The sequence below is a fragment of the Musa acuminata genome, chromosome BXJ1-11, assembly GCF_036884655.1.
Source record: "Musa acuminata AAA Group cultivar baxijiao chromosome BXJ1-11, Cavendish_Baxijiao_AAA, whole genome shotgun sequence".
Classification (NCBI taxonomy): Eukaryota; Viridiplantae; Streptophyta; class Magnoliopsida; order Zingiberales; family Musaceae; genus Musa; species Musa acuminata.
The window spans coordinates 26,187,503-26,202,065 of record NC_088337.1 but is presented as its reverse complement, the minus strand read 5'-3'; the positions used below and the strand labels follow the sequence as shown (position 1 = coordinate 26,202,065).

Below are 14,563 nucleotides of genomic sequence, written 5' to 3'. Positions count from 1 at the left end.
CAATTTAGAGAGTATATGAACCCTGGTACGTTTAATCAAGTTTGTCATTTGGTGTGGCAAGTGTACATTTGATGGTGAATTATGTTTTTTACATGTGCTGTTACACACCTCTCATCCATGTGTAGATGAAAGAGTAAATCATCTTTTTTAGTTGTTCTGAAACAATAATTCATTTACTTATTTATGGAGGTGACAAAAAAGTCATGTAGACAAATGCAATGCTGCGAGCCTAACATCTGCATTTCTAGGTACGTGCATAACATGAGCAACGTTAACTTGATGTTACACATTTCTAGGTATCTCTTTGACATATGGTTTTTCAATTTTGGCCCTGTTCAAAACCCCTTCTTGAATAGCTATAGCTTCAGCCTCTGCCTTTGCTTTGCGTGCTACATCCTCAGTATCATTCAAACGTCGTTGAGGTTGGGTCTTTCCTCGTGATATGAAGTTAGGGACAATGCACTTATATAAAACTTCAACAATATAAAATATGATAAAAAGTAATAACATCAACAAATGCAATACACATGAATCTTTATCCGGATTAAATGACACATTATTAATCCAACTCAAAATAAATGGTTCAACAATATAAAAGAAATATTTTACCCAGCATGTCATGTCTTGTCTTAAATAATAGATACTTGAATTTCTTGGAGATCAAAATGTATGCTTATTATCATGAAAATAATTTTTTTTACCCCGTGGAAGAGGAAGGGTTAATTATAGATTACTAGTTAGATCTCCTTAGCATCTTAATCCTTATACTTCAAAAATTTATATTAAAATTTTTATAATTATGAAAGTAAAACATCTAGGTTAATTTACCATAACGTAATTGGTTTTATCAACAAAAACATGAAAACAATGGGGAAAAAAGATAATTTCAATGTTTCAATTGATGGTAACGGATAACGACACGGTTGGGGGTTACGAGTGATTGTTGTGGATGAGGAGAACAACGATAAGAGATAAGTTTCAACAACTATGTCAACATCAACGCAGATGCAAAGCGACAAAAGGGTCATTCACTACATCTGTATCGATGTAGTTGCCAAGCGATGAAAGGGCTACCAATGCAAATGTCGAGCAACCCTTTCGTCACTTGACAATTGTATTGATGCTGACGTAATGAATGACCCTTTCACCACTCTACATCTATGTCGGCATCGACAGAGTTGCCAAGCGATGAAAGGGTTGTCGATGCAGATGCTGAGCAACTCTTTCGTCGCTCGACAACTGCGTTAATGTTGACATAATGAGTGGTCCTTTCGTCACCCTGCATCTATATTGGCGTTGACGCAATTATCAAGCTACGAAAGGATCACTCAACATTTACATCGATGACCCTTTTACCGCTCAATAATTGCATCAATATCGATGCAAAATGACCTTCATCTCTTATCGTTGCTCTCATCATCCATAACAACTACTCGCGACCCTAGCGATGCTATCGTTCGCCACCACTGATATCATTGGTCACTACCAATTAAAAATTAAAATTATTTTTTTACTAATTATTTTTTTTTATTTTTATTGATAAAATTGATGATATTAAGATAAATAAATCTAAATATTTTACTTTCATAATTTAAATATAAATTTTTTAAATCCAAGAATCAATATGCTAAAAAGATCTAACTACTGGGGACAATCTATAATTAGACAAGATAGGTACAAAACATGAACGTTTTAATTTAATCTGATTGATACATAATCAGTTGTCCAAAAACCAATCCATTTCAATTTGTTAACATAATAGAACCAATCGATTCCCAATTATTCTAATTCGATCCTCCATTGAGTTCCATTCTGATGGCCATGATAAAAAAAGAGCCTTCTTCCATACAGGATGATCAAAATTAATTTGAGCATCAACAAAATCTAACAAGCTTTCTGCTGCCCTGACAATAGCTCTATGCCACTTTGGCATCTCGAGTTTAGCCACTTCACCCTGTTTCGCATCCATGCATGCCGAGTTTTCGACCTCGACGAATGTCTTCCTTTGAAAGTGGGCCGGGTCGGATTACACTCAAACATATCGGACTAACCGACAATCAAAGTTGACAACTGGTATTCTCACGATCAATTTTAGTGCAGCATATAAATTCCTTCAAATATAATATCTACCAAAGAAATTAGTTTGTTCAAACTAATTAAAAATATATATTAAAAAAAGACCAGCAATACTCTTAATGTTCATGAATACCAAAGAAATCGTCGGCTCTGATGGGTGCAATAAATTTGTAGAAAAAGACCTCATCCGAGGAAAAAGTTTCTTAAAGCTTTCTCAGCAGAACTCATTTCCCCTGAACAAAAGTAATGGTAGTCTTAAAATGAACAAAAACTAAATGTCCCAAAAAGATTAAATCCTATAAGCAAGCTAGAACTACACTTCCAGAATAGATAGTAAAGATTTTTATTACATGGCCAACAATCCTAAAAGATTAAGCTATTAAAAGAAATCTAGTTTATATTAAATTTTAACATCCTCTCTAACATGCAAGTTGGATCAGATTTGACATATGAAACTAAACCAAATTGAGAGAAGGACGCCGCATGAATATTAAAGAAACACTCGATGAAATAGAAAGTAGATACTTCAGAATTCAAACTTACAACTAAAAAGATTTATGATTGATGACCAGCAATCTCAAAAACTAACAATAGATGCATGTTTTTCTCCGAAAGCTCAATGGCGAATTCAATGTCTCGAATATCTGAGTCCAAGTCAGTGGAATGTTTTCTATTAGTAAATGGATACACACAGCCTTTATACTTGGAAATACCATATGAAAAAAGCAGGAATTAGCTTTCACTGCCTAAGTCTGCATTTGCAATTTTCTTTTCCATCATCATCATGAATAAAAGTAACAGCATGCACTATCACAGAAATAAATGATGAATCATATAACTGAATTAAAATGAAAATAGTGAATTAAGGGAAAAATGAATTGCAGGAAACCAAGCATGGACACCTCCTGGTTCTCTAACATGACAAGAAGTCGACTACAGCATACCACAGATAGCATATTGGTCAATATCAACAACTAAATCAGCTCAGAATAAAGTGAAGATAAAGACTACCTTATAATGCAGGAAAACTGCAATCAGAATTTGCTCCAGCAGCTGGTTCTTAATTGTTTTTGGATGATTTTTCAAGCAACATAGTGATAAAACAGGTTCATGTTCCCTCACTTCTGGGTAGTAATGCTGATAAAAAAAGCTTCGTTTGCGCTGGAATTGACACCAATGAGTGATCGATCACGAGCGTCACACGTCGAGTAGGAGACTGAACTTCCAAGCAATGGGAATCAACAATATAGCAGATGCCAGCGAAGCTCCAAATATCCGATGGGAAATCGAGAACGTTGCCCTCAGCTGTGGCTTCTTCACTGGAAGATGAGGAGATAAGGGACGATTTGAAACGACTCCTCTTGTGGATTCAGACAAGGTGCGGGTTACATGGATGCCTCGGCTTCCATGGATTGAGCTCATTGGCTGAGAATTCTCCGGGAGAAAACTACAGCCATAAGGAAGCTTCATTACGGTTCCACAGCCCCTAGGTGGCTCCAGACTTTGTTGTTTCTGGCAACCCCCATTCATCCTTGAGTATACTGAAGTACCACTAAGAAAGCCTGAAAATGTTGGAAATAGAGCTTTGTCACATCCATATTGAAGAAAATCTTTCCATGGATATTTCCAAGGGCTGAAGGCATCCACGGTAAACACTATGCAAGCATACAGAGACCAATCCATTAATGAAGATAAACAACACAAGCATGATATTGGTAGCTGGCTGAAGTCACCACAGAGGCCACAGTGTTGCTTGGTTAAAGAAACATTACCAATGCATAACTATCAAGCATACACCATATCTATATTTTCCCATACAAGTGGCATGCAAATTTTATGCCCGTAACTTTTCCTGCTTATGGATGTGCTTAGTGATTGTAACCCATTATGGATATATGATAAATGAAACAGTCTGTCAGGTCTCGGTTTCTGGCACACATTGATTCACATAAAAAGATGCAAACATTTTTAGGGGAGCATTGGATCATCATGAAATTCACAATTCTTATGAAATTTCAATCTACAGGAATCAAAACCATATCATATGGTTAATTATATGTACTGCACATACCGCGAAGTGCAAATGAAGCATCAGCATGAACCGCAAAATGAGAAGTCTTGTCCATTTTTTCCTGTCATCCAATAATTATTTTCAGTCAGATTCTACAAAGTTTGATGATCAACAAGCAATCTGAATAAAAGTAGCCTTGTTATACCAAGTTAGAACACGAGAAAAAGACAAAATGAACTTTTAAAACCTGCAGAATAGTTCATCTAACATTTTGCATGGACAGAAATACAAGCAGGGTTAATATGGTCTTGTGCTAGATACATGATTAATTTAGCTTGTGATGGTCTCGTGCTAGGGTTAGATTCTCATAGAGGTTATGTACCAATATTTTTATACAAGTTCGTAATTTTCTTCTCAATTTTCAGAAACTAACTATAAAGCAATTAATAGAGACACTTGATGATTCCACTCTTCATTTGAATAATTCAACAATCGACTTGTTTGGTATAAATGTCAAAGATGAGTGTGGTAAACAAATAATGCTTTTGGGGATCAAGTAGTCCCAAATACATATTCATGAAACAAAAATATCATTGCCAGATCATTTCCCATTAAAAAGAATCCATAAATGTTATTAAAGCTAAATCCACTACCAGAGAAAGAGTGACAAAAGATGAGACAGCCTATAATACATGCATAGTAGATATGATACGAGTACTAAAATCATTAGTGCATTTATTCTTCATCAAACCTCAACAACTAACTTGGTTTCCAACATTTGAAGATATTTTTTTAGTAAGATTTTAACAACTACATCATCAGCCAGGATCTGAGAATGAATACTTTTTATGGTATCACTGAAAGGTTCATCTTAAAGGAAGATTTATATTGGTCATCGAAGGAGTTCATCTCGTCAGACAACTCCCAACTCACAAGCCATCCATCTTTCCAATCAAAATTCTAAGCACTGAGATACATATCCTGTCCATTGTCTCTGACATCTCTACAAGTAGCTGTTATGTGAGGACTACAAGTAATACTTTGTGAAGCCATTAGAAGTTAGGTAAATAAATTTGTCCAAAGTATGTTTCCATATTACATATGCCGCTAATGTTTGCTACAACTGCAAATCAAGTGCTGCGTTATCCTTTTCCTACCAGAAATTGCAGGCAGCAGAACACAAAAGCAATTTCACCTTCCAGATAAAGTATTAAAGCACAGAGTTCCACCATGCCCACGATCAACAGAATCACATTGTAGTCGCATTTTATCAATCATCACTGATGAATAGCATAGCATTACAAGGAAAACAAAAAAACTGTTGTGCTATATTTTTCATCACACAATTCCGAAAACCAACTCCAACTTCGAAACAACCAATCGCCCCTTCTCGAAGAATCAATCGTCCAATACGAACTACACATTGCAGTATACCTTGAACTGGGTAGACATCATCCGATAGCCTAGATCGATTTAGGCCATAACACGTCTGCCCTAGTTTCCATAATCTTAGTTATGTTTAAGCTCTAAAACACAAGGAGAAAGAAACCTTTTCCGAACCACAACATGATCAAGCTAGGGTTCCGTCATGATTATCCACAACATGATCCAACTTAGGGTTTCGCTAGGAATTAGAAAGAGAATATCCCGGTCCCGACAACACTGCTGCCTCCCGGCAGAGCGTCGTTCTGAAGGTTTACACGGTCGATCGACCCGGATGGATCAAGCTCGAACAGGGCATCTCCGAACCGTACTAGAATCATCACGGATCAAATCAGCACGCCTAAGAAAAGGAAGAGGAGGAGGAGGAGACTAACCGGAATCCAGCGAGAAGAAGCGCAGAGATGGAGGGCGATCCGACGGGATATAGAGGAGGCCGGAGATCGATCGAGTCGCGTACTTTTAGACCCAATCTCCGGTTTAGCTACTCCGGTCGGTTCACAGTCACGCTCTTTCATTAAGTAAATAATATATTTATTTTATTTTCTAATATTATTCTAAATCTAAATTTTAAATTCATGATTTTTCTCGGTTCCAAATACTGTCCTCACTTTTAATAAGATCAGGAAAAGTAATTTAAAATTTTCAGAGTTCTTAAATGATCTATATAGTTCTAATATGCCGTATAATTCTTTTTGGAGTTCAAATCTAGGATTAATGTCCTTTTTATTTATAAGTTATTAATTAAGTATCTAGGAAAAGTTAATGTAAGACTTTTGGTCAATGTTTCAAAGTTATATATATATATATATATATATATATATATATATATATATATATATTCCTTTCAAAGTTATTAATTTTTGTATTTGCCCCTCTAAACTTAAGTTTGATACATACATACATATATTATAAAACTAAAAAATGTTCATATATGCCATTGTAGTTAATTGTAACATTGATAGAATCGCTTTTGATATTCTAATTAACATTAATACCACATTCAAATATGTTAAGAAACATGAGGGATAAAATAATTGATGAAAATAATAAATGGCAGTTTAGGTATTTACAATTTTAATGTTGTTTAATTTAGTGACAAGTGATGACCATGATTAGTAGTAATTATATACATGTAAAGTATGGGGTAAATATGCCAGTTCCAAACTTTTGTTCATTCTGCTGTTGTTATGATTTCACACATTTCTTTGTATCAATAGGATGAATAAAGAAAACTTGATTCCAAAAATCTATTTTTGTCTATTCTCTTCTATAAATTTTTTTTTATTTTTTGTTTTTCATTTATTGATGGCCTGGTTTAACACTATCTATCACAGTGAGAACAATTAAGTCATTGCTTGGAAATGAGAGGATCAAATCAATGCACAAAACAGACTTCAACACTTTGCCTACAACCACAACCACCTTCTCCTTGCCATCCCTGTAAACTCTTCCTATTGCAAGATGATCATGTTGGCCAATAGTCGAACATAGTCTAGTATGAAGGAGAACCAGTTAACAGCAAGCATAGAGATAACAACAAACATTACTACCACACCAAAGTAAATAAGCAGCTCAAATCCATCAATTCTATTCTCACTCTAACTTTTCTAGATAAACAGAAAACATTAAACTAAAGCGGTATCGTCAGTGAAGAAAGGTGCACCAGACTTATTAATATGAGCAGCTGTCAAAGTAGATCAGTACCACCATAACAACATTATAGAAAGGAGAAAATAATTAAAAAGAACAAAATAAGAACATCAAGGCAGCAAGACATTTTACATGCACAAATGGAATTACCCACAAGACAACCAGAAACATCCACAGAAAGTTCCGAATCTTTGACGATGCTAATGCAGTCACACTCTGTTTTTCACAAGGCGTTTTACATGCTTTTATAATCTAAAGCATTGTCCTGAGATTATTTTTTCTGACTATTTAAGTCATCCAGCATTCAGTCCATCCATGCAGAGGAAAAAAAAAAAAGAAAAATCCACCCATTTAGGTGAGCAATACTGTTTAAGCAGGTATGCAACACAAATTTCTGTTGTCATAAGGATGGAACCAATAATGAAAATTTCAGGTACCACTTTCTTTCTGTTGACAACATCAGGAAAGTAGGGACCGTCTGTTGACAACATCAGGAAAGTAGGGACTCTCTGATGTCAAACTGCAAGTATTGCACATCTATATATAGCACTATGAAACCTGAGCAAAGACGTGAGATTCACATCAAATAGTAGTTTCCTCTGTCACAATCTGACAATCTGAAAATATTGTCACATCTATATAGCCTAATACGATCTCTTTTGATGCAACCTGATCAAGTTTGGAAATTCATAGTCAACCTAATAAAGTGTGAACCAGCATCTATACTAGTCAATCATTGGCTATTTATCGATTCTAATTATTCAGCAAATCTCCTATAATCTTGAATAATTGAGAGATATGCTTCACAAGTCAAGAGTACAGTTCACAGTGTGGGGTTAATTTGTAGGACAAAACATAGACCACAATATGGTAGGCCTAACATGTCAATTGGTAAGACAAGGTTGTATCAAGTGTGTTAGCGACCTCAAGCAGTGTTGTTGGAAAGTCAGTCTGTGCAAACTAGGAACAACAACCAGGTGGTGTTATGCAAAAACACTTGCTCTACCTCCAGCTTGCTTAGGTACAGCTACACCCAGATGAGAGTGGGCAGGACTGGAGGAGGAAGTGGAAACGGTGGCAAGGGGAGGGAGATGAAGAGAAAGAAAGAAAAGAAGAAACAAAAAAAATAAAGAATGAAAAGAAATAAGAAAATTGAGCCAAATCAGTCTTTGAATTGACCATAGTATTCGAGACATGCCAGCAAATTTCTGTCATGTTCTATTGACAAAGAGGAGTTATACAACTTGAAAATTCAAACCAATAATATCTGTACTAAATGCTTTCCAATGCTGACAGAACAAATAAATGAAAATATAATGAAAGACAGAAGGCACTATTGCCCCCATGTCAACTAAAGTGCATCATTCTATATTAAATGAGCTCCACAAATCACGCAAAGAAGCATAATAACAAAAATGCTAAGTCTCAAATGTACAAGAATCCTGACCAAAATTAACAGACTCATATCAGTAGCCCAAATATTAACAGCTACAAGAATCCTAACCAAAAGCACCTTCATATATGCACAGGATAATGTACAAACAATCCTTCCTCCAAAAACTGTACATTTGAATTCACATCCTCCTCATTGACAAACTCAGGCATAACAACATAGCATAAAATGAGAGGAATCATAAAAATGGCAATTGTATCACAGTAAATTGTTGGAGGGTGTTACAGTAGTACCTCACAGTTGCATCACAATAAGGTAACCAAATGAACAAAATCATGCAACCAGCTCGAGAGCTCCGAGTCATCTGAGGCCATTGAGACAATCCTCCAAATCTCTTGCTCCAAACTGCCGCCCTATCAATTCTCGATCTTTACATCTTGCTGCAAAGTAGAATACCAACCAAACAGCCATGAAGTAAACCTCTGCAAGTGAAAGAAAAGCTGCTGCAAACAACTTCCACCCAACCATCGCCGCCATCCATGTCCCCAGATAACCCCAAACCAGTGCTTCCAAGAATTTGATCGAAATGGCCTGCGTCGGCATGAGGGACATCAAATAGAACCCCTCTTTCACCACATCCTGGCCTCGTCGCCGCAAATCATGGTCCATTATGACCACCCATGGGACTACAGCAAACACAAGAGACACTACTGTGTCAACCATAGCCCAGGCAAAGAAGAACCCCGAGAGAACCTCATCGGCCGGCCCGGGCCACGGGTTCACTGGCGAGAGGGAGAAAGGCATCAACTTGACCTTGACGAAGAGTTTGAAGAGAACATTCTGATCTCGGACATCGGCAAAGAACCAGATGCACAAGAACTGGATCAGAGCGTCCCTCGCGGCCCATCTCAAGAACACGAATCCCGTGAGCCGTCGCATCCCCAACCGAGCACCCGAGTAGATGGTCTCTATGACAGAGACCGGCTTCCGTAGATGGAAGGCTGTAATCGAGAAGAAGACGACACCGAGGGCGGAGGTGTAGGCGACGATGAAGCCCAGGATGGCGAGGGCGTGGGTGGAGGAGAGGAGGGTGAGGAGGTAAAGGATCGCTGTGGTGTCTTGAGGGTCGAGGTCAAATCCCCGCCCGAGGATCCGCAGATCGGGGGACCGATTTCGATCTCCCTCGACGCCAATAGCATCAGCTGCATCGGGGAAGGAGAAGACGAAGGGCGAGGAGGGGGCATAGTCGGGAACCCTAATTTTGAGGGGCTTGGCGGAACTCTGGCGGCCCACGGCGCCGCCGTCGTGGAGGAAGAGGGCGGGGAGGGTGGCGTTGAGGGCAGCGGAGCGGCGGCGATCGGCGGTGGCAGAGGAGGAGGAGTCGGAAAAGAGGCCATCGTCGTCGAGGGTGCCGAGGCGGGTGAGGTGAAGCAAAGGGGGGCGGCGGCGCGCGGCGGGAGGAGGAGGGGAGAGAGGGGAAGCGTGAGAGGACGAGAGGCGGCGGAGGAGAGAGCCGACAGCGGGGTCGCGGTCGGGGAGGGAGGAGAGACGGAGGGTGCCGGCGAGGAGGGCGGAGCGGAAGGAGAGAAGGAGGAGGGCGGCGAGGAGGAGGGCGGGGGCGGATAGGAGGGAGGAGAGGGAGCGGCGGAGCATGGGAGCGGCGGCGTGGTGGTGGAGCCGCAGCGGAGGGTGAGGAAGCGCCATGGGACGTCGTCGGCCGATGGATGCTTGCCTTCTCTTCGGCCTCGGTTTGTTGTGCTTATCTTGTCCTTTTACTACTTGGCTCGCTGAGTTCGGACTCGGATCGATTTGTCATTTAACATGACATCATATATATATATATATATAATTAAATTATCAATAGTTAAAAATCATTTAACTATAATTAAATTATCAACTTGATAAGTTCAAAAGATTGGCTCGAAATGAGTTTACTTTTGTAGCTAAGTTTACACAGCTGCTATGATTGTGGAGAATGTATTCCTTGGAGCACTGTGTATAACATCTTATTTCGTAACTATAAGGAGGATTTGGAGAAGAACTACTCCTTCGATCACCTCTCTTCTTAGCACATGGGGAGTGGAACGCCATTCCATTCCTTCAAGCACTCAAGAAGGGGATCAATCACCAATCCTCTGTCGATAGCCACAAACACCTTGTCGAACTCCTCTCCCGGCGACCGCACCTTCTCGCCCGTGAGGTATTCGGTGCCGAGCTCCTCCCTGACGAACCGATACAACGGGTATGACCTGCACTCCTTGATCCTGTTGACCATGGCCGGATTGCCGCTCTCCACCGCAGCTCTCGCCGCCTCCGCTTCCTTGGGCAGGACGGCCTTCAGCTCCTCCTCGAACGCGGTGATCTTTTGGAAGATGGAGGTGGTCGCGTCCTTCTCTTTCTCGCCGTTGTTCAATGCGTGCTCCACGAGGGCCATCCTCAGCTTGGGCATCAGAGCGTACGTCGAGCTGCAGGGGTCGTCGATGTAGCCGAAGATGTGCTCCCGGTCGGCGACAGTGATCAGATTCTTCTCGCAGAAAGCGCCCGTAGTCAGGACCCTCTTGGCGACTTGGCTCACCGTGTTCTTGACGGCGTTCTTGAGATTCTCCTCCAGGTGACGCAGATCGATCGCTTGGCAGAGCGCAAGCAGGTAGGTGGCGGACATGAGCTTCAGGATGTCGACGGCCTCGGCCGCCTTCCTCGAGGAGATGAATCCTAAGGAGTTGACGTCTTGGTTGTGCTGCTCGGCGCTCTGGACGTGGTTGGTCACGGGGTTGGCGAGAAACTGGAGCTCGGAGCAGTAGGCGGCCATAGCGATCTCGGCGCCCTTGAAACCGTAGTCCAAGCTCGGGTTGCGCCCGCCGGAGAGGTTGGATGGCAGCCCGTTGTTGTACAAGTCGTTGACGAGCTCGGAGAACTGCGCGAACATAAGCTTCCCCACGGCCGCGAGCGCCAGGCGGGCGTTGTCCATGGACACGCCGATGGGCGTGCCCTGGAAATTGCCGCCATAGATGGTCTTGTTCCTGGCGACGTCGATGAGAGGGTTGTCGTTGACGGAGTTGATCTCCCGCTCGATGGACTTAGTGGAGGAGCGGATGACCTCGATCTGTGGGCCGAGCCACTGCGGCGAGGTGCGCAGGGCGTAGCGGTCCTTTTTCGGCTTTTGCAGGGGGTCTTGCTCGTGCAGCTTCTTGGCCATCTTCATGTAGGAACTGCCGTCGAGTATGTGCTCCATGATGGCGGCGGCCTCGATCTGGCCCGGGTGGTGCTTCAGTCTGTGGGTAAGGTGATCGGTAAACTCCGGGTTCCCCTGCATCACCTCGCAGAAGACTGCCGACAGGACCTCGGCGAGGAGGGCGAGGACGTTGGCCTCGTAGAGGACGACCGACGCGAGGCCGGAGCCGACAGTGGTGCCATTGACGAGCGCAAGGCCCTCCTTGGGCTGCAGCTCGAAGAACTCGTGGGGGATTCCAGCACGGCGGAAGGCCTCCGCGGCGTCCATGGTCTCGCCGGCGGGGTCGCAGGCCTTCGCGTTGGGGCGGCCGGTCAGCACGCCGGCGATGTAGGACAAGGGGACGAGGTCGCCGGAGGCAGTGATGGTGCCGCGCAGCGGAAGGCAGGGGGTGATGCCGGAGTTGAGGAGGCTGGCCATGGCCTCGAGGATCTCGAACCGGATGCCAGAGTAGCCCTGGAGGAGGGTGTTGATGCGGACGAGCATGGCGGCCCTGGTGGCCGATGGCGGCAGCGCGTGGCCGGACTCCGCCCCGGAGCCGAATATTCCGACATTAAGGAATCTGCAGCAGGGAGAATCTTGGTCTCAATTGCAAGACAATGACAGCGAGAGAGAGAGAGATATGATATCAAATCACCTGATGAGTTCCTTCTGCAGGGCTCCTCCTTCCTTGGTCCTCCGGTGAGAGGCTGCGCCAAACCCTGCGGTCATTCCATTGCTATTGGTCCCCTTGGCCGTGCTGTCCACCACCCACCGGCTACTCGCGCACACCTCATCCCTCGCTGACTCCGACAGCTCCACCCGCACCGCCGAGTGCGCCCCGGCCGCGATCGCTGCCACCTGGGAGATCCTAAGCGTCGAGCCTTCGAGTTTCACCAGTGGCTGCCGGAACTCCCACGTCATCCTCCTGACCTCGTCGAGGTGGCTTCCCGCCAGCGCCTCAGCGGCTGCAGCCCAGTTCAGCGGGTCTGTCTCGACGCGGAGGCCGCCGGCAGCGCCGTTTTCGACCTCCATCGGTGGGAGAAGAGTGGGTGCAGACTGGAAGGGGGGGAGGGGTGGGGGTCCTAAATAGACGGACGTGGTGGCGGGAACACGGACAGGTGGGGTTAGTTGGAATGCATTCTCGACCGTCGGATCGAGATTGGACGGTTAAAGATCAGGTCACATTCAATTGTCAAAAGGGGTTGAATACTCCAAATCAGTTGCTACAATTACTTGTCTCTGGATCCCTAAGTGGTTCTTTTCTGCATAGTAATAAGCTAATCCATGAAAAAAATAATAAAATAATAATTTAAAATAGATATTATCTTCTCTTCACCACTGTATTGTTTAATTTCGATTCCTAAAATCTAAGAACCAAAATCATCAACGAGTCTGCTTCTAGCTTGGGAACAAAAAATAAAAAATAAAAAAACAACCTAAAGGAGAATTATTTTTTTATAATGAAAGATGAACCAAATTCATCTTGTGTTTCATCTCTTGTACCAATAAATAAAAGGGTAGCCGGTCACACCTACCCAATTATTTATGATCCACGACCCAAACTTGTGTAAGTAAGTATTCATGGCTTGGCTTGAGAAGATTTCCACCTACCAGGCTTGGATCAGTTCAAGACTGACAAAATTGAATGCTGGTTCCGAATTCCAACAATAGGAGTTTTGGCGTGGAAAGCTCTTCACCAGCCATGCCACCTACCAATCTTGTGAGTCTGGGCGCTTGAAGAGGCGTAGGGAGAAACTGAAGTGAAAAAAGGAGAGAAGGTTCAAGCAGTGTTAGGACTGTTTCTGCACTTTGAGGCTGACCACCACCTTGAAATGTTCTCATCAGATCACAACACATGTTTATTCTCTTGTATTAACCTTTGAATGGACTTTGATCTTCTCTGGATTATTTTCTTTTGCACATGTGTTAGAATTGGTCATTGACTAAAAGAGCAAGCATTTATTTGGGAACTAGTGAAGATTTTGAGTCCTATTCAAGATCTTGTCATCCATGGAAAACAAGTGGAAAGAAACCCCAAGCATCGTAAACAGTCTGCCAATTTGCTTTGAATTATATAGAATATTGCAAACAAGGAAACACAGATGTTAGCTGGGAAGTTTCTTCTGTACACTAAAACTTGGTGTTTGAAGTCTCAGCTCAAGTCCTTTGACTCAGTTTTACACAAGACCAGTTGTAAGATTAACTTGAATCACAATCTGTGCAAGAAGATCACAATCACCAAATATTTGTCATGCTCACATAAATAGTCATAACTCACTGAAACTAAGTTGTCCTGTTACAATACCCAGGAATCTTTTGTTTAACTCTTTGCTACTTGAACCCTTCATAATATCTCAATTTTCATAACAATGATTATGATAACAAGTTATTAGTAGTACATCCATCATATATCAAATCTAAATTGTCTGATTCTGAGAGTGGAACCTCCACTGGGCTGTTGCAGTGTTGGATGGATAGCCAGTTGCTAAAGTCGATCATATACATTAGATAATTAACATGATGAACATTTTTATGATGATGAAAGCTAATTAAACCTTGCCATGCAATTCTGACATATGGGATTAGAAATAAGAGATTTGTGTATGCAGTTCCTTTTTGTTTGGGAAAAACAAACTATGAAATGATAAGCAGCAGGGCCAAATCATTTGCCATTGTGTTTCTGCATCAGACCACAAATTATTCGAACACCAGATTATTGATCTTGAGATGCATCACTTGAGCAGTTGGCAGCAATTTTCAGCGGCCATCAGGTGGTCAC

General features: G+C 42.2%; 3 protein-coding genes across 3 annotated transcripts; all 3 read right to left on the bottom strand.

The window, feature by feature from the left end:
- Positions 1 to 3,066: 3,066 nt before the first annotated feature.
- Positions 3,067 to 6,015, bottom strand: LOC135597391 (succinate dehydrogenase subunit 3-1, mitochondrial-like). The gene is made up of 3 exons (XM_065090284.1): positions 5,905 to 6,015; positions 4,148 to 4,208; positions 3,067 to 3,638 (listed from the first exon to the last, which is right to left on the bottom strand). Exons 2-3 carry the CDS (start codon positions 4,200 to 4,202, stop codon positions 3,274 to 3,276), a joined length of 420 nt encoding a protein of 139 aa, XP_064946356.1. The 5' UTR covers positions 4,203 to 4,208; positions 5,905 to 6,015; the 3' UTR covers positions 3,067 to 3,273.
- Positions 6,016 to 8,680: 2,665 nt separating this feature from the next.
- LOC103971628 (uncharacterized) lies at positions 8,681 to 10,369 on the bottom strand. Its single transcript, XM_009385690.3, has one exon. The coding sequence runs from the start codon at positions 10,275 to 10,277 to the stop codon at positions 8,934 to 8,936; it is 1,344 nt and encodes a 447-aa protein (XP_009383965.2). The 5' UTR covers positions 10,278 to 10,369; the 3' UTR covers positions 8,681 to 8,933.
- Positions 10,370 to 10,488: 119 nt separating this feature from the next.
- On the bottom strand, positions 10,489 to 12,838 carry LOC103971627 (phenylalanine ammonia-lyase). Its single transcript, XM_009385689.3, has 2 exons — positions 12,440 to 12,838; positions 10,489 to 12,364 (listed from the first exon to the last, which is right to left on the bottom strand). The coding sequence occupies exons 1-2, from the start codon at positions 12,814 to 12,816 to the stop codon at positions 10,639 to 10,641; spliced, it is 2,103 nt and encodes a 700-aa protein (XP_009383964.2). The 5' UTR covers positions 12,817 to 12,838; the 3' UTR covers positions 10,489 to 10,638.
- Positions 12,839 to 14,563: the final 1,725 nt, after the last annotated feature.

Excerpts from the sequence above, each read along its gene's own strand:
- LOC135597391 (XM_065090284.1), bottom strand. The coding sequence starts at position 4,202 with ATGGACAAGACTTCTCATTTTGCGGTTCATGCTGATGCTTCATTTGCA. Across the intron at positions 3,639-4,147 it reads TGCTTCATTTGCACTTCGCG|GCTTTCTTAGTGGTACTTCA; the intron begins GTATGTGCAGTA and ends CAACATTTTCAG.
- LOC103971628 (XM_009385690.3), bottom strand. The coding sequence starts at position 10,277 with ATGGCGCTTCCTCACCCTCCGCTGCGGCTCCACCACCACGCCGCCGCT.
- LOC103971627 (XM_009385689.3), bottom strand. The coding sequence starts at position 12,816 with ATGGAGGTCGAAAACGGCGCTGCCGGCGGCCTCCGCGTCGAGACAGAC. Across the intron at positions 12,365-12,439 it reads CTGCAGAAGGAACTCATCAG|ATTCCTTAATGTCGGAATAT; the intron begins GTGATTTGATAT and ends TCCCTGCTGCAG.